We start from the raw sequence: 18,305 nt of genomic DNA, 5'->3' as shown, positions 1-18,305 counted from the left end.
TCTTAAAACTATAATGTTGAAAATGGATTTTGGTTTAGAAATGCTTTGATTTGTTTAAAAATCATTTAAATCCAAGTTTTATAGTAAAAGTTATAAGTAGGATAAATTTTAAGAAGTTTTCTATAGGCATGTTATTTATTATATCTAAATATATATTTATGAGATGAATGATGAAAAGTAGAAAATGTGAAACTTTAGGTTAGATGATTTTCTTATTAAGACTGAGAGAATGTGATTTTCGACAAGATATTTCTAAACTGTATAATTGGTCTGAGTTTGAAGGTATTCGACTTTCAGCACATTGTACTGATTTGTATGATGATGTGTTTTCTGTTTTGGTAATATATGATTAAATGAGAAGTTTGATTGTTATATAAGATTGATGAAAATTGCTTTGGCTATCATTGAATGAAGGGTATGTTATTATAGACGTGTGAATTGGATTAATCTTAGACACAATTTATTTAATTCAATTATGAGAAAGGGATGAAGCAAAAGATGATAGTAATAAAAAGTAATGAAATTAATTGGCATGAATATTTTTGAATTGCTGACAAAAACTGAGTAAAAGAAAAGAAGTAACTCATACATATGTCGTAAAATACCAGTTAGTGTGATTATAACACATGTATTAGGACAATATTGATTGGTATAAAGGGCGTAATCTTAGTATGCCACTGTTAAGTCTCTATTTAGATAGTTTAGAGATACACTGTAGATATAAAGTTCCGAGACGATTTGGAAAATGTAGGAAAAATGAGGTGATGAATGGTAATACCTAATGTGCACACAATTGATAGTGAAAGCATTCACAGGCCTCACACTCATTCCTGACTAGACTCCTGATTATAATTTTGCTATGAGACTCGTATAACACACATGTATATGTGTGGTGGCTAAACGACAACTATCCATGCTAGTGTAAGTCCTTTATAACTAGGAAGAGTATGTTGGTAGTGATTTAGGGGCCCGTGAGCACCTAGAGTACCATTATTTGGTGAATCCTTCATAATTGAAATGAATATAGTGTCATGAACTAAATGATTGATGGATTGTATTTGATTAAGTGTGAAATAATGTATATGGATGATTACTATTAAATAGAATTGTAAAAATGAATTATTTCTATTTTGATATATGTTGTATTAGATATCATTTTCTGCATTATTTTGATTATTTTATAAAATGAGATTTTAGTGGGGTAGTGGATGCTCATCCTTATAAATATTTCTAGATAATTAAGAAATAAAACAAGACTAATACGTTCTAGAATCATAATTGTATTGGATTATAAGGAACAAAATTGCCCTATTAAGATTTAATTTATTTTGAAGAATGTAATAATATTAATTAAATTTTCATTTATAGTTAACAACGATATGTAATTATTCCAAATAATAATTTAAAGTGTATGTATAATACTTAGCAGTTATTTACTTTAAATTCTAAATTATACATAGCTTTTTTAGAAATTTAATTTATTGAAATACAGTTTTGTCGTATTATAAATTTCTATTATATAACACAGTGAAATTTCAGCTTTAACATTGAATATGAATTTAATTTACAAAAACACATTTTTTATTGGGTCATTTTTTCTTTATATGGGATTTTTTTTACTTAATTACCATAATATGGACTTTAGAAAAAATTACATAAATATGGGAAATTTAAAAAATTGCCACTGGCGAGTTTTCAAAAATTTTTGACAATAAAAATTGTTTATGACGATTTTTAAGAAGTAAAATCACCATCGGCATTTTTTAAAATCTTTTTCTATATATAGTCATTGCTATTTGTGATAAATTGCACCGTAACCCTATTCTCTCTACTCTCTAAAGCTTTCTATTGCATTTTTGCTGTTTGCATTTTTTTTTGGGTCAAATTTGGCCATTCTATTGTAGTTGAAGAAAGAAATGAGTACAAATATAGTAGTGTACTTTAATAGTGAAATTATTACAAACGCATGTGAAGGTGTGAGATTTATATGTGAGAAGCCAATTTGTATGTATATTCCTAATAATATATCATATGAAGCACTAAAATATTGGCTTTGTCAATATATTGAAGTGGAGACTCCAAAAATAGTAGAGAGTATAACATACAGGTGTCCGATTTCTATTTTTGGAGGTTTCATGCAATACCAAGGAGTTGCAATAACAACCAACGAAGATATTTAACAAATGTTTCAAATACATAATGAGCATCGACCCCCAACTTCTACCATTGAACTGTATATTATTTTTAAACAAATTACAACTTATACACATGCAGAAGGTATTCATGCAGAATCAAAATGAAGCCTATGCGAGCGAGCATTGTTCCTAACAGAGAGATAGAATGGGAACAAAACAGCACTGAAAGTGATGACCCCTACTTTGATAAAGATGGTGATGATGAGGAATCAGAAGATGAAGGAGTTGATGAAGACTCCTATTTATCAAGTCCAATGATTGGCAAACATCTGTTTGAGGAGCCGTTATTCATGCGTGCGTTAGATCTTATAAGTATGCAAGCACCTGAATTTCTAGAATATGCTAATTTAGGTATATGATGTTTGAAATATTTTAATTATACCCTTATCATTTTATGTTTAATTTAATGAATTAGTTTTTTTTATTAAAATTTATGTGTTTGATAGGTAATTCTGTGGCAGTAGGAGAATTGTGTGTTGGAATGCAATTTAATGACAGAGAAAATGTTATATGAACAATTAAACATTATAGTATATCAAAAGGAGTGAACTATAAAGTATTTGAGTCTAAACCAAATACATTTTACTATAAATGTGTAAGTTATGGCATAGATTGTGATTGACTTGTTTAGGCTAGCTTGAGGAAAAACAAATGTTTTTGAGAAATCAGGAAGTATAATGGGCTACACACTTGTATGAGGGCTAGGATTTCGCAGGATCATAGCAAGTTGAATGCAGACACAATTGCAGAATGTATTAAGCCAATGGTAGAATCTAACCCTTCTTTTAAGATCAAACTTGTGATTAATGAAGTTCAAGCTCAATTTAGATATACGACAACATATAGAAAAGCATGGATGGCAAACCAAAAAGCAATTGAAAAAGTGTATGGTGAGTGGGAAGCCTCATATGAAGCCCTGCCGCAATGGTCTGTAGCGATGTGTGACTCTGTTCGTGGGTCAATTGTTTAATTGGATGCTGTTAAAGCTTATCGCAAGTATGAGTTGGTTCCTGATGTTCAAATATTACATCGTATTTTTTGGAGTTTTCCTCCTTGCATTCGAGCATTCAGACACTGCAAACCACTTGTGCAGGTTGATGGGACACATTTATATGGAAAATACAAGGGGGCTTTATTGGTAGTTGTTGCACAAGATGGCAATCAAAATATTTTGCCGATTGGCTTTGCTATTGTTGAAGGAGAAACTGCAGATGGTTGGCATTTTTTCCTTGAGAATTTACTCAAACATGTCGTGACGCAGGATGGTGTTGGTATTATTTTTGATCGGCACGAGTCAATTAATGCAGCAATAAGACGAAGTAACGGACAATGGGAACCTCCAAAGGCATCTCACATGTATTGTATCAGGCATATTGGTGCTAATTTCTTGCGAAGATTTAAGACACCTTACTTGCATAAACTTGTCATCCGCATGGGTAATTGACATTATTCTTCTGTCAATAATATTTACATTGAATTATAAATTTTATATGTTGTTGACATGCTTATATTAATGAGTTTGTGGTATGCAGGTTATTCAAGAACTGAATCAGAATTTAATATTCATTTTGAGCGGTTGAGACAACGTGGAGAGGTTCATACAGACTGGCTTAATGAAATTCCACGAGAGAAGTGGGTTCTTGTATATGATGGCGGGCATCGATGGGATCACATGACCACCACTCTTGTTGAGTTCATTAATTCAGTATTAAAGGGCGCTCGTAATCTTCCAATAACAGCACTGGTTAGAGCAACTTACTTTCTATTGGCTAAGTTATTTGCACGTAAAGGTTGTGAGGCATATGCGCAAAAAAAGGCTGGACATATTTTCTCTGAAGCTGTGACGACTCGACTTCAATCAAATGAGCAAGCATCTAGAAACCTTTTTGTTGCTGTATTTGATAGACGAAATGAGACTTTTCTTGTTCAAGATGTAAACAACAATCAAGAATATAAAGTCTAACTCAGGCAAAGGTATTGTGATTGTGGTGACATCTAAACCGATAGATATTCATGTCGTCATGTCATTGCTGCTTGCTCTAGTCAGAACATTGATTGGCGTTGTTATGTCGAAGATGTTTACAAGATAAATGAGTTGTGCAAAGTATATAAGAAGGAGTTTGGAGTCATTGGAAATGAAAGTATGTGGCGGATATATAGAGGTCTAAAACTTATTCCTAACCCAAATTTAAAGCGCATAATAAGAGGTCGTCCAAAATCAACACTTTTTCTGAATGAAATGGATAGGCGTGAGATGAGAAGAACCCAATGTTGCACTCTTTGCCGAAGTGAAAGCCATAGTAGAAGAATATGCCCAAATGCTCCTAGGTCAAGTTCGCAAGGTTGATGTTGTTGTTTTATGTAGTTTTAATTTATGTTGTTGTTGATGATGATGATTAAGTTGTTATCGTCATGTAAGATGAAGTAGTATTGTTTAATTATAAATGTAAGGGTCATATGCAATATTTGTTATATTTTGAAAGAGTATCTGCATTAAGAGATGATAAATCATATAATATTTAACTAACAAACAAAGCTTCCTTTATTAAATATTTTACTTACAAACAAAGTTGCATAATATAAATAACATTCCATGCTTAAACATAAAGACAATAATGAAAACAAAAATTAAACATAAACATAAACATTAAACAAATATCATTTCCCCTTTTTGTTCTTGGTTAATGAGGGGCTATATCTATCAGGGGCATGGGTGAAGGGACGTAACATGTGCAAAAAAAAATTCCCTTCGTCTTCCTTCGATAAGACCATCATCCCCAACACCCTCATCATCTGTGGCATCGTGTGTAACTCTCTCATCAACTGTAGGTTCTGCTTGTACCACATTTTCAGATGTATTTGTACATATGCTATGTTGTTGTGTCATCTCCCAAGACATGATTGGCACAGAATATTGTTCACCCAATGAAAATGTTTGCTGAGAAGTACCACCACACTCTATTGTCACAAGTTCTGGTCGATAAACATCTTCATCATCATAATTTCCTTCAACCACAATTGCGTCTTCATTAAGGTCAAAGTTGCATACAGGAATGACAAGAGAAGGTCTGGCATCCTCAATGAGAAAGTCATATGTAGAAAGTAACCCACGAGATGTCCCACTTTCACTGCTGCAATTAATTGATCTCCTTCGACATGATTCATTGCTTGTTGACCCACGACGATTATCTCTTCTATCGACAAACATTCGTGAAGGTTGTTGTTGTGGGGGTTCTTCATCCCATTCAAATGACTGCCATTGGTTTGTGTGTGGTGACCAGTAAAGCGCCTCATTTGGTTGACCTGTCAGAGGTGGAATCCCTTATTGATGCTCAGACAGTGGTGAGGACATAAGCTCTTCATCCACCAAAAACTGTTGTTGCTGGGGTTATGGCTGTTTCATTTGTGGAGACAACCATCACCAATTCATTGCATACAATGTATACCAATTCCAATACTCATTGGACGGGTAATACTGGTCAATTGCCATTCCCTGTAATGTACGCTGATATCGTTGTTCCCATATCATCACCCAATCATCATGTATCAACCTCTAGTCCTTTGGTTCTCTTAATCCACGTAAATCTTTGTTGTGGACTCCGTCAAGACTTTGGGGCGGGAGAGGAATAGGTTGAGCAAATTCATATTGCCGCATCACACGGTCAGTTGCATGCCACTCTACAACCTCAAAGTATATCAACGGGCTTACAATTGACCACAATAAACGTTCTTCTCTCAGATCATGTGGAACAACGACATCAATCGCTTCATCCTCATATGGTCGTCACATGAACTGTATTTTCAAAAATAATTATTCATAAATAATTTCAAACATGTATAAAAATAGTTAAGAAATGTATAAATATATTAACAAGTACCTCATGTAGTGCCATTTTATCTAATGCTAGTCTAACATTTCCAAGATCCCTATATGGAGTCTTGGTTGGATATCAAAGACATCTCCATCTGAGTATAAGTGGAAATACTACTGGTTCACCAGGTATTGGAGCCAACCACAGGAGCCTGTGCCATGCCTATACCTGCAATAATATTATGCATCCACAAATTTCTTTGGCATCATATCATGAACCACAATCCAAACCTCTATACAGAAGAGCAAGTCATGCTGAACCCCAACTGAACATTCCAATTTCATGGACATTTACCAACAATTGTAAGAATTTTTCATGTACCAGGGAGTTGCTCTTGTTTGGCATTAAAATATGTCCCAACAAAGAAAGTACATATCCTCGAGCATGTTGTGCTATCCTAATGTTTGAATTAGCAGGAAGCCAACCAAGGTGTTGTGTGATCCACTTTAATCTTATTTCAGAACCTTCAATATCATTTGATTCAGGCTGACTTCCTAGTAACTGTTCACACATATTCTGCAATGCCAAAGTATTTGGATTAGTAGAACCAGCTGCTATACCATTGCATCGCAGTCCAAGCAACATAACATCTTCTAATGTTATTGTGCATTCTCCACAAGAAAGATGGAATGTATGTGTTTCTGATCTCCAACGTTCAACAAGTGCATTTATAAGGCCACCATTTATATGCATTTGACATAATTGTGCAATACGATCAAAACTGGCATTTCGTAAAATCTCATTTATTTCAGGTCTAGTGACATTATAAATAAGTGACGTGGTCATAATACTCTCATTACCTAAAATTTAAAAATAGTAATTTATCAGTAATCTATGAATTAAATATATCAAAATATAAAAAACTAACTATAAAAAAATGATATGTTTCTACTTAATTATACCCGCACATAGTATTATTATTATTTTAATATAAATTGTGCTTTACTTATTTTTACATCTATTATTATTATTATTATTATTATTATTATTATTATTATTATTATTATTATTATTATAATACTATAAAATGGCTAATATTAACCCTTCGTACGAATAATTTATTATATATTTTTCAATGATAATAATTTTTATTAAAAGTAAATAATATAATAAAAATTATCCAATACTAAAATTTTATAAATTTTATTATGTTTACTTAGACTAAAATAATTATCTTTATTTTATACAAACTTAAAATAAATTGCATTAATTAAAAAATAAATAACTCAAATAAAATTAAGAAATTTTTTTATTATACTACATTGTATGTATTAAAAAATAAATATTACTTACATTTTGAGTACGAATACGTTATGAAATATGTTTGTGCGATTCCATAGTCACGTCTTGAACCATTTTATTCTCTTTTTTGATATTGTTCTTTTGTAAGCTCCTTCCTCGTTTTCTTTTTTGTATTTCTCTTTCTCATTCGCGCATACAATATGGTTCAATTCCTATTTATAAGCATAGTTCCAACTCCATCCGCACAAAACGACATTTCAATACACTACTGTGCTAGTAAAAATCGTCACTCACAATTTTTCAGGACAATGTATTACTGTGTTAGTAAAAATCGCTATCCATGATTTTTTAGTTGTAGGACAGAGCTAGTAAAACTCACCACTCACGATTTTATTGGCTTCCCATAGCACCTGTACCTATTGTTCATTACATAAGCGTGCTCACCTAATGCTTGTACCTCATTTTAGCCTTGGAAGATACAGTCAAAATTGTAGACCAGAAAGTCAAAATTGAAAGACATTATAAATATCGTCGCTGGCAATTTTTCAAATATCACACGTTTGTAATTATACAAAAAAAACTCATATTCCAGTAATTATCTTAGGAAAACACCATATTAAAATTAAATTCCCTTTTTTATTTCTATTATGAATATATATATATATATATATATATATATATATATAATTTTAAAAATTTGTTAACTTTTATCGGTTTAGACTTATATATATGTAAAATTTTTCAAATCCTTTATAATTTTAATTAAATTTTATTTAAAATTATATATTTAATAGAAGAAATTATTTAAATTATAGAGAGGATGTTACATGCCTCTTTCTCTCTTTTTTTTTTTTATCATATATCTGATAATAAAATACGATGAATCTTAAAAATAATTTTTATAATTTAACATTTTAGAGTCCTATGAAATAACTAAATGACTGTTAGTCACCAATATCTGAAATAAAAACGGAAGAAAGAAGAGACAGAGTTGTTTCTATTGTAATATATATTCTCAATTTAGGAAAACATTATTAGAAGCTACAACAGCAACAACAACCAGAAGCATTCTTTGTATAAAAGAGGCACTTAAGGTGGGGGAAAAGACATCCTTTATTGTTACTGAACAGCAGAACACCAATCATAACAAATAACGAAAAACAAGAATGAATAATAGTCTGTTGAACATGTAGCCAAAATTTAGTTTTAGTTGTCTCTTAAAATTTTCCTTGTTTTAAACGAAATGCAATCATATATACAATTTTTTTTTTATATAAATTATGGGATACATTGATACTTTGATTATTATTTTGTTAGTAATTAACTACTAATACAAATTAATTAACAGCTCAGAATTCAAATAAGAAAATTTTTGTACATGGACTCCAAAGTATCCACAGTAAGAGAAAACTGAAACAAATCATCAATCCGCAATATTGACCTGTCCAAGTGGCACATAATGACTTCATAATTTTTCCGAAAGAGCAAGCTAGTAGTGTCTCAAGAAGAATATCAGCACAGATCCTACTCCCCAAACCAACTCAACCTCATGTTTGTTGAAAAGGGTAGAAGTTCAAGCAGAATGTACTCCTTCAAGCAGCATTCACAAGGAGATGTTGAGTTGTTGTTATACATTAATTAAGACTTTCACACTGTCCTTTTAATGAGATTAAGCAACAAACTCCAAAATTGAGAGTATCCAACAGTTACCTTAGTAGAACATGAGGATCTTAGTATAAGCAAATTATCCGAAATCCAAATACATTCAAGGCAATATATTGAATGAAGGGCCAGGAATCAAGCTTGCTGCTTCAACATATAAACACGCTTGCATTTGTTCTATTCAGCAAGCCCTGAAATGTAATATCTGAGAAAATATTAGAACATAAAAGATACAAAACTGAAGTTGAAAATATACTTTTATTTGAAATATCACCACACACAGTTTACATTTAAACATTATGAAATTACAATAGTAAAAATCTGGATGGTGATTACTAAATTAGCAATATGCCAAGCACAACAATTAAAAAAAAAAGAAAAAAGAGATAACTATTCAGTACTTAATGTGTTACTTGACTAAGTAGTTTCCAACATTATAAAAATCTAACAATTTTAGGAAGTCTTTCAATTCAAAATTTCTTCTTCTCTTTCTTTCCATTTTCACCTGTAAATATTAAAACAATAAATCTTCTTATGATAAAATTAAAATTCAAAAATCTACCTTTAATTCAAAATTAAAAACAAAAGTCTAAATAAATTATAAAAAATAAAAACAGAAATTGAAACTATACAAAACATTAATTTATATTTTACGTTAACAAAGTAGAAGGAAGTCCAATTAGTGTATATTTGTTTTAAATCAATCATTGATTAATTCCCTATTGACATAAATAATTTACCTATATAATTTGGGTCCTAATTTTTTAGGTATTAGTTATCTTTCTTATTATGTCACATAATTTTCATTGAACATTTAATTTTTTTTAATTCAATCTTAATTTAAATTTTATATTAAATGTTTTTTAATTAATTTTTAATTTTCAAAAATTATTTTTAATTTAATTTAATATAATAGAATGATATTATTGAAAATTAAATTATACATTAATATTTATAAATTTTATTAGTTATAAAATAATTTTTATTTTTATTTAAAAATATTACATTTTTAATAATTCCATTAAAAACCTACTAGCATTAAATATATAATCAGTATCAATTTGAACACAGGCTCCGATATTGTTTAACAAATGAAAACTAGTTTATTATTTATTAAAACAAAAGTCCAAACTAATTCAAAGTATTTTATTAGTAAAGCAAACACAATTAACAAGAACGTTTACACTAAAACAAACAGAGTTTTTGATAAATGAGAGCATCAGTACCTTTATAAAAACTCATCACGAAGGATAATTTGTGGGATGTGTGCGATTTGGCGACTAACAGCACTTGTCTCTGTTCTGCATTCTTTAATTAAAAGGGAACACCTCGCCACCTCAAAGGTCTTTAAGCTGGTAAGACGACTCATTCCTTCGGGCAGCGATGCCAATTCTGGGCAATCGAAGATCTCGAAACGCTGAAGCGATGAGAGGTTGCAAATCCATTTTGGCAAAGCCTTTAGACTCGGACACCAATCCATGGTGATTCGTAGCAGATTGGGAAGGCAGTTGGTGGTGTCTTTTAACTGAGTTTCAATTTCCTCAAGTGTTTCACTTTCCCAGAATACCAGTCGAAGAGACTCAAGTGAAGTCAGATCTTGCATCCAACCCTTTGGTAAATTCATGGAATCGGAAATGTGCAAATGTTTGAGCATGGAAAGAGGAGCAGCGCAGGAAGATGAGTCAGCTGAACATGTTGACTCTGTTGTGTTTAGTGTTGCTGTTAATGGCTCCACACTGCATTGCCCCATAAACAAATTCGTAACGGTTGGAAAAGTAGGCATGCAAGTCAACTTTGAACACCAAGTGACTTTTAGGTGAGAAAGACGAGGAAATGAAAGTAAAGAGAGATGATGTGAATTCTCAGAATCATTTATATCATCTCCCAGCATCCGCCATCCCCTAAGCTTCTCACAACCACATAATGAGAGGTTCTCCAAAGTGGAGAAGAAGGTTAATGCAGAACCATCTTCACGAAGATATATGTACTCCAATTCATCAAGAGAGACTATCTCAAGTGATTTCAGGAACTGGAGACCTTCCAATGGTGGGAGACAGCGGCAATTATAAAGCTTACAGAAAGAGATCTCAACAATATTTGTGAGGAGAGAAAGCCAACTTGGGAAAAGCACGCCTGGATAATGATTCACCTTTAATCGCTTAAGATTATGGTGGGGCTGAAGGTTTTCTAATAATTGTAAGCTGTCACTTGTCTGGATATCTCTTTGCTCTTCATCAAACCAATCCAGAATCAAGTGTTGAAGGGAATTTTTTTCTTTTAAATTTACATCCTGTGATTCCAGAGCCACGTCTCTGACACGATAGAGATTATTAATTATTAATTTGCCTCTTAAGTTTAAGTCCTTCAATTCATTTAGTGTGCAATATTTTTGGCCTCCCACAACAAAGATTGACAAGAATTGCAACGTGCACAGGTTTCCCAACCCTACTGGCCCCCCACTCAAAGAGTAATAAGCACCAACAATATCAAGATATCTTAAATGCTTCAATTTTCCAACCGAACCAAACAATTTGCAAAAAGTGGATGATGGCGTCTTCAAGACGCGCAGGTATTTGAAATTTGCAAACAATTCCTGCTCAGTGTCGGACCAGAAAATCAAAGTTCGCAGTTTGCTTTTATCCAATGAATCCAATAAATGAATGGCCTTGGATTCCAAAGATACGTGCATGGGACTCCCTTCAACTTTTTCCACTTTACTATCCAAGTAACAGTAATCATTGCCAGCAACAAGCATTGCAAGATCATGCATTAAATCATGCATTTTGAAACGATAGATCTCACCATATTCATCACTTTCTGCATCTTGAAAAAATGAGTTCATCAAAAACATCTTTACAAATTGGTTACCAATATCTTCCTTGTTCTGTTTTTCAGTTGGACATTTAAGGTAACCCTGTGCCATCCATAACTGAATCAACTCATCTTTATAAATTTTCCAATCCTTGGGATATAAAGAGCAATAAGCAAAACATTGTCTCATTTCAGGCAACAATTTTTGGTAGCTGAGTTTTAGAATTGGCATGATACTGTCTTGCTCTTCACATAGTTTCCACAAGTCACCATGTAAAACATTCTCCCATTCACTTTCTTCATTTTGTTCGCGTAACAGGCCTCCCAGCGTTTTAACTGCTAGCGGAACCCCTTTACATTTTTTGGCTATTTCTTTCCCCATTGATTCTAGATTTTGATTCACTCCTTTGGAATTATCCTCAAATGCAATGTTCTTCAGCAAACTCCAGGATTCTTCGTCAGTCAAACCTTTCAAAGGATAGGAAGTGCTAGCGGCAGTTGCCTTTGCTACATTTTCACTTCGAGTTGTCACTAAAATCTTGCTATCTTGAGCGCCACACATCAAGTACTTTCTCAACTCAGCCCATTTGTCATGCCTCTCATTCCAAATGTCATCCAGGACTAACAAATATTTCTTACCCCTTAAATTTGTATGAAGCTCTCTTTGCATCTTCTCTAATGATTGGTCTTGTCTTTGGCAATCAGTAATTGATTCTAATATTTTCTTCAGAATAGTTTTCACATCAAAGTTATCTGAGACACACACCCACATTTGCTTTTCAAAAAATCCCTGCGCTTCCAAGTCATTATACACCAACTGTGCAAGAGTTGTCTTTCCCAAACCCCCAAGGCCAACAACGGCAATCACAGAAACTTTTCGGTTTTCACAAGGTTGTTTCAACAGACTTATAATCTCTTTTTTACTATCATCTCGTCCAATGATATCTGATTCCAACACAAAAGAACATGTTTCCCTCCATTCACTGTTAGTTTGCTTAACCGCCCCTGATCTTGGGCTTAAATTCAATTTATACATGTCTTTCACTACAGCATCAAAACTTTCACGTGTTCTTTTAATTTCTTCAGCCATTTGAATGGGAAAATCAATTCGATTTGAAGATGAGAAAGGATAAAGTACCTTTGTCACTTCTGTTCGTCGTTCCTCGTCTAATTTATGTCTCATAAATTCGATAGCAAGGTCATCTAAGAAGTCATCTGCAACATGAAGAACTTCTTTGAACCTTCTAATCCAAACTCGCACACGAGCTTGTTCTTGTTTATCGTCAGCATCAAGGAGCACATCATTGATGGATTCAATTGTGTTCTTGAGCTCTTCCAACTCTTCCGTCACATCGTACTTCCGTCCAAATTCATGAAAGTCAGCGGAAGCCAACCTGTGAATGACATTTAAAGCAACACCAAATAGAACTCATTCAGCCATCATTAAAACCAGGCTTAGCTATGTTTTTCCTTAAAAAACATTGATAAATTTAAACACGTAACATCGTTAAAAACTACGTTTTTTCATCTGTTTCATTGTGTTTTCTATTCAAATATATTTTATATTAAAAAAATATGACTACAAATATTTCATGTTCAAAACATATATAAAAAAATATTATTTTTCAATATAATAATTAATTTAATTGATAGTAAATAAATAAATTATTTAATTTTAATATTATATTAATATAATATTATATATATTTTTAATTCATTTAATATAAATTAGTTAATTACACGAGTAGTTTATCAAATAACTATAATTTTAATATTTAATATAACTCAACATTGTTAAAAGAATATTTTATTAAAGTTTTACAATGTAAAAAGATTATTCAAATAAATTTATATTCTCAATAGAACGACTTTTTTTATTTAAATTTAATGAAAGTATAAAAAAAATTTACAATGTGTGATTCATCTATTAAAGGTTTAATTTTTGTCTTCTACACATTTATTTTATATTATATTATCAACCTTAATTTGAATGAATATATATATATATATTACCATTAATACTAAACATATAAAGATATAAATTAAAAATTATAAAATATAAAAATTTGATTTTTTGAAAAAACAAATGAAGTAAGTGGCCACAAGACACATTTTATGAGAGTCATTTATAAATATTTGTTTTACGTAATATAGTTAGGTTACTAATTTTATGTTATATAAGATTTACATATATAATGTATAAATAAGGTAGTCTATATTTCTTAATTATTTTAATTCTTAATATCACGTTTAATTTTTATTTTAAATATCTTAATTATATTAAGATATTGATTTTTGAAACTTTTGTGTGATAACAAAATTAGATAGCATGCATATAAACTTATAAATAAAAATATGTTAATTGTCACGGATGTAAATTAAAATTTTAAAATACAAATATGATTTAACTTTCGAAGAAGAAAAAACAAGACTAAAAGGTGACATTTAATATAAGACTAATTACTATTTAGTTTGTGGAAATCTTATCTTATATTATAATGTTTAATTACTAAATTATTACCATGTAATATCTACATAATAATATGTATATATAATCCATCTTAATTAACATGACCTTTCATAACCATAGTTTTATTAATGTCGAATTATCATAATATATATTATTTTGTTTCTTAAATTTTTTTTTTAGGTAAATTCTTTTGTATTTTAAATTTTTTTTATGGGTACTATATTCAAAAAATTTAGACCAATAAAAAAGAGACATATATCAAGTTAAAAAAAATATTATATACAATTTATTTAAAATTATATTATTTACTACATATTATTATTATTATTATTATTATTATTATTATTATTATTATTTTATTTCTTAATATTTTTTAGATAAATTTTATGGTACCCTAAAAATTTTTTATAGATACTATGCCCAAAAATTTTAGACCAATAAAAAAGAGAAATGTGTCAAGTTAAAAAAAATTATTATATATAATTTATTTAAAATTATATTATTTATATTATTTACTACATTATCTTATTTTATATATATATATATATATATATATATTATTTCTTATTTTTTATTATTTTTTATTTTTTAAATAAAATATAATTTATATTTAAATAATTTTTATTTATTATACATAAAAAATAATTATAACATAATATATTAATATAATAATTAAAAATATAAAAATATATTAATCTAATATTATTATTTCTTTTTTGAATTTTAGTTAGTTTAGTTTCAATTACATCTTATTTTTATTTAAAAACTTAACCGTTCTTTAACTTGTTTAAATATAAAAATTTAATTTAAAAATAATAAAATAAAATAAAAAATTAAGTATATACTAGAATAATAATAATAAGACTATGTAATAAATAATATAAATAATATAACTTTAAATAAATTATATATAATAACTTTTTTAATTTGATACTTATCTCTTTTTTATTGATTTAAATTTTTTAAATATGATATTCATAAAAAAATTTTAAAATATCATAGCACATACCTTTTTTTATTTATAAGAATATCTTAATTTCTAGTATAAAAGAATAATATTATTATATTAATTGTTACTATAATAATGATGATTATTTTAAACTTATTCTCAGCTGTCAAAAAGTTTATTTGACTCGGTTCTAATCCTAGTTCATGTAAGTTAGGATCAAAAAGTTCTACGGATTAAAAAGTTTATCAATTTATAAGCTCACGGAACCAAAAAAAAAAACCATAAGATTAGAGTTTTATCAATAAAAAAGTTTATATGTTCTTAAAAATTTGTGATAATTATTAGAATATTTAGTAAAAATATTTATTTTATAAAATATTTTTTATTATAAATTTGTAGTCCAATAAAATTGTTTAGAAAAAGAGAAAGAAAAATAAAATTTATATAATATTAAATATTTATAATAATTATTGTTATTAAATAAAATTAATAAAAATAATTATTATTATATAATTTTAACAATTTTTTATATAATTTTATAAATAAATTTTAAAATAATATTTGATATTAATTATAATTTTGTTTATATTATAAAATTTTTATATTATTATTTTTCTTAATTTATTTTATAAAATTATTAAAAATATTATATATTTTTTCTAAGGATTATATTTTATTTATATAAAAATATCTTATATTAAATAAATAAAGTCATAATAAATATATAAAATTGACAACAAAAAATAACACTAACAAAATTTATTAAATTTATTAATAGAAATTAAAATATTAAAAAATAAATAAATATTTTCATCATAAAAATTATAGATATAAAATATTTTACATTATAAAATTTATGAATTTGAAAAAGTAACTAGTATTTCTAAATTTTTATTTTAATAGAAAAATTGTGATAAAACTTAATATAAAATCTTAAACTAAATATTATATAAATTAACTACACCATAACATGAATATAATATAGAAAAATAGTATATATACGATAAATTAAAATACATATTTATATATTACATATAAATTAATAAATCAATTAATAATTTAATTTTTTATTTAAACATACTAAAATTAATTAAATTTATTAAAATAATTATTAAATAATATTTTATAAAATATTATTTTATTATTTAATCATTGTTTAGTTAAAAATATTTAATACTAATTTTTAATTAAAATCATAAATTATTAAAATATTATATTAAATTTAATTAATAAAATTAAACAAATATAAAAGCTAAATTTAATTTAATTTTAGAATATAATTATATTTAATATTATTTTTATGATAAAATTTTAATATATTAAATAAATATTTTTTATTTTTAAAATTATTTTTTATATTTTAAATATAATTTTTAATTTATTTAAATAAAATAATTCAATAAATATTATAAAAAAATAATATAATAGTTATTACTTATTTTATAAAATAAGTAAATTAGTTCACTCCTAATTCTAATTTATTATTTTTTTTATTTTAAGGTTTAGAGATAATGTAAACTTTAAAAAAATAGAATTATATCCGCTCATGACTCTGGTCCATGTTTATAGTTATACTCTCGGAACAGTTCGGATTGCGTTGTCTCGGATTAAAAAATTGTAAACACTGAAAAACAACACCATCAAACAAACTTCACAGCGTGCAGGGATAAAAAAAACTTATGTTAAAGTAAGAATGAAAATTTAAAAAAGAAAAAGTAAACGATGTGAAATTGTCAAACAAACAGACGAACTAAGAAGGAAAAAACCTAAACGGTAAGCTAAGCATACGATGCAAGAACAAAAAAAATCTATAGTTATTGTATAAATAGAAGAAAGGGTGGAAAAAGGAACCTGTGAACGAGATTAGAGGCAACAGCAAATGGAATGTGTTCCGCCATTCTTGAGAAAGGAGGAAAATAGATCTGCACTGTGTCTGTCTTCAATTTGAGATTCTCGCAATGAATGGATGCAGAAAACGCATTATTGCTCTTATATCTCTTCAGGAAAGGGACACATTTGTAATTAGCTATCTAAGTCAAACCACCATTTCTTACCCCTTTTGGTTCAATGCTTTGAGACTGTTTCTGCATTTAAATATTATAAAGGATAGCCTCCAAAACGAGTTGCCCATAGCCCATAGCCCATAGCCCATAGCAATGAGTGAGACTGTTTCTGCGTTTAAATAAAATAATAATTTAATAAAATGTTTAGATTAATTACGTCACTTGGTTTCCTCGGTTCTGCTTGCTTTTATTATGTATGTTTGTTACTAAAACTAAAATTTGAAATTATATATTAAGATTAAATCACTTTTGTAGATTAATTGACATGATTGGTGATAATAATTTTTTATAATTTTTTATTTTTGTTTTTATTTTATTAATTTCTTTATTATTTATATCATGCTTATTATATTTTTAATATTCTAATTTGCCTGCGAGTGCGTAGAATGCAAGGAGTCACGTGAAATTGATTCTATTGGAGTTAGGGCGTCGTTCTTGAACTATTTTGTTATCCTATAGTTATAGTTAATGTGCTGCTTAATTTTGCTCTTACTTCGTATAATCTTCTATCCTTTACTCTATTAAAAAAAATCATCATTTCCAAGTTATATTGGTTCAATACTTTGATCTTATTTTCAAAGTTTATTTATTTTTTTAAAATTTTAATAATTCAAAAATTGAATTATCAAAAAATAAAACTTAATTTTTTAATCAGTTTAGAATATTAAACAGACAAAATTTAAAAATAATAACATATATCAAAATTTTAAATAATTTGATCTACATATATATAATTTATTTTAAATAACTTCGTATACACATCTTAAAATACATTTTTTTAAAATAATATCGGTAAAGTGCGGCATCCACCTGCTTTACTAAAATGCCCCCAATATTAACTAATCTAGCAGTTCTAAGCCGGCAATTTGGACCCTTTGGAAAATCTTAAGACCACGGGTCAACTGGCCCCTGTGACTAAGAGGGACCCAGACACAGACAGTATTAAATTGTTTTTAAACAGACAGTATTAAATTGTTTTTATTTTTAAAAACAATTTAATATATTGTATATATAAAATTATTGAAATGTTTTTTAAATAAA

General features: G+C 28.3%; 2 protein-coding genes across 5 annotated transcripts; one reads left to right on the top strand and one right to left on the bottom strand.

The window, feature by feature from the left end:
- Positions 1 to 2,889: 2,889 nt before the first annotated feature.
- Positions 2,890 to 4,542, top strand: LOC113850717. The gene is made up of 4 exons (XM_027481273.1): positions 2,890 to 3,085; positions 3,182 to 3,631; positions 3,728 to 4,128; positions 4,243 to 4,542. Exons 1-4 carry the CDS (start codon positions 2,890 to 2,892, stop codon positions 4,540 to 4,542), a joined length of 1,347 nt encoding a protein of 448 aa, XP_027337074.1.
- Positions 4,543 to 8,347: 3,805 nt separating this feature from the next.
- Positions 8,348 to 17,267, bottom strand: LOC113849939 (putative disease resistance protein RGA1). 4 transcript variants are annotated; one of them, XR_003502156.1, is made up of 4 exons: positions 17,053 to 17,267; positions 10,198 to 13,176; positions 9,020 to 9,176; positions 8,585 to 8,899 (listed from the first exon to the last, which is right to left on the bottom strand). XR_003502156.1 is itself a non-coding variant. In XM_027480198.1 (3 exons), the coding sequence occupies exons 1-2, from the start codon at positions 17,097 to 17,099 to the stop codon at positions 10,200 to 10,202; spliced, it is 3,024 nt and encodes a 1,007-aa protein (XP_027335999.1). In that variant the 5' UTR covers positions 17,100 to 17,267; the 3' UTR covers positions 8,348 to 9,176; positions 10,198 to 10,199. The 4 variants fall into 4 exon arrangements, 2 of the variants coding, with proteins under 2 accessions (XP_027335999.1, XP_027336000.1); XR_003502155.1 differs by having other exon boundaries at positions 9,020 to 9,162; XM_027480198.1 differs by having other exon boundaries at positions 8,348 to 9,176.
- Between the last annotated feature and the right edge of the window lie 1,038 nt (positions 17,268 to 18,305).

This window comes from Abrus precatorius, unplaced genomic scaffold (assembly GCF_003935025.1).
Source record: "Abrus precatorius isolate BTA unplaced genomic scaffold, Abrus_2018 Scaffold9, whole genome shotgun sequence".
Taxonomy (NCBI): domain Eukaryota; kingdom Viridiplantae; phylum Streptophyta; class Magnoliopsida; order Fabales; family Fabaceae; genus Abrus; species Abrus precatorius.
Note: the sequence above shows the minus strand (reverse complement) of the source record. Positions and strands in the feature narration are given on the sequence as shown.

Excerpts from the sequence above, each read along its gene's own strand:
- LOC113850717 (XM_027481273.1), top strand. The coding sequence starts at position 2,890 with ATGAGGGCTAGGATTTCGCAGGATCATAGCAAGTTGAATGCAGACACA. Across the intron at positions 3,086-3,181 it reads AGCAATTGAAAAAGTGTATG|CTTATCGCAAGTATGAGTTG; the intron begins GTGAGTGGGAAG and ends ATGCTGTTAAAG. Across the intron at positions 3,632-3,727 it reads TAAACTTGTCATCCGCATGG|GTTATTCAAGAACTGAATCA; the intron begins GTAATTGACATT and ends TGTGGTATGCAG.
- LOC113849939 (XM_027480198.1), bottom strand. The coding sequence starts at position 17,099 with ATGGCGGAACACATTCCATTTGCTGTTGCCTCTAATCTCGTTCACAG. Across the intron at positions 13,177-17,052 it reads GCCTCTAATCTCGTTCACAG|GTTGGCTTCCGCTGACTTTC; the intron begins GTTCCTTTTTCC and ends TGTCATTCACAG.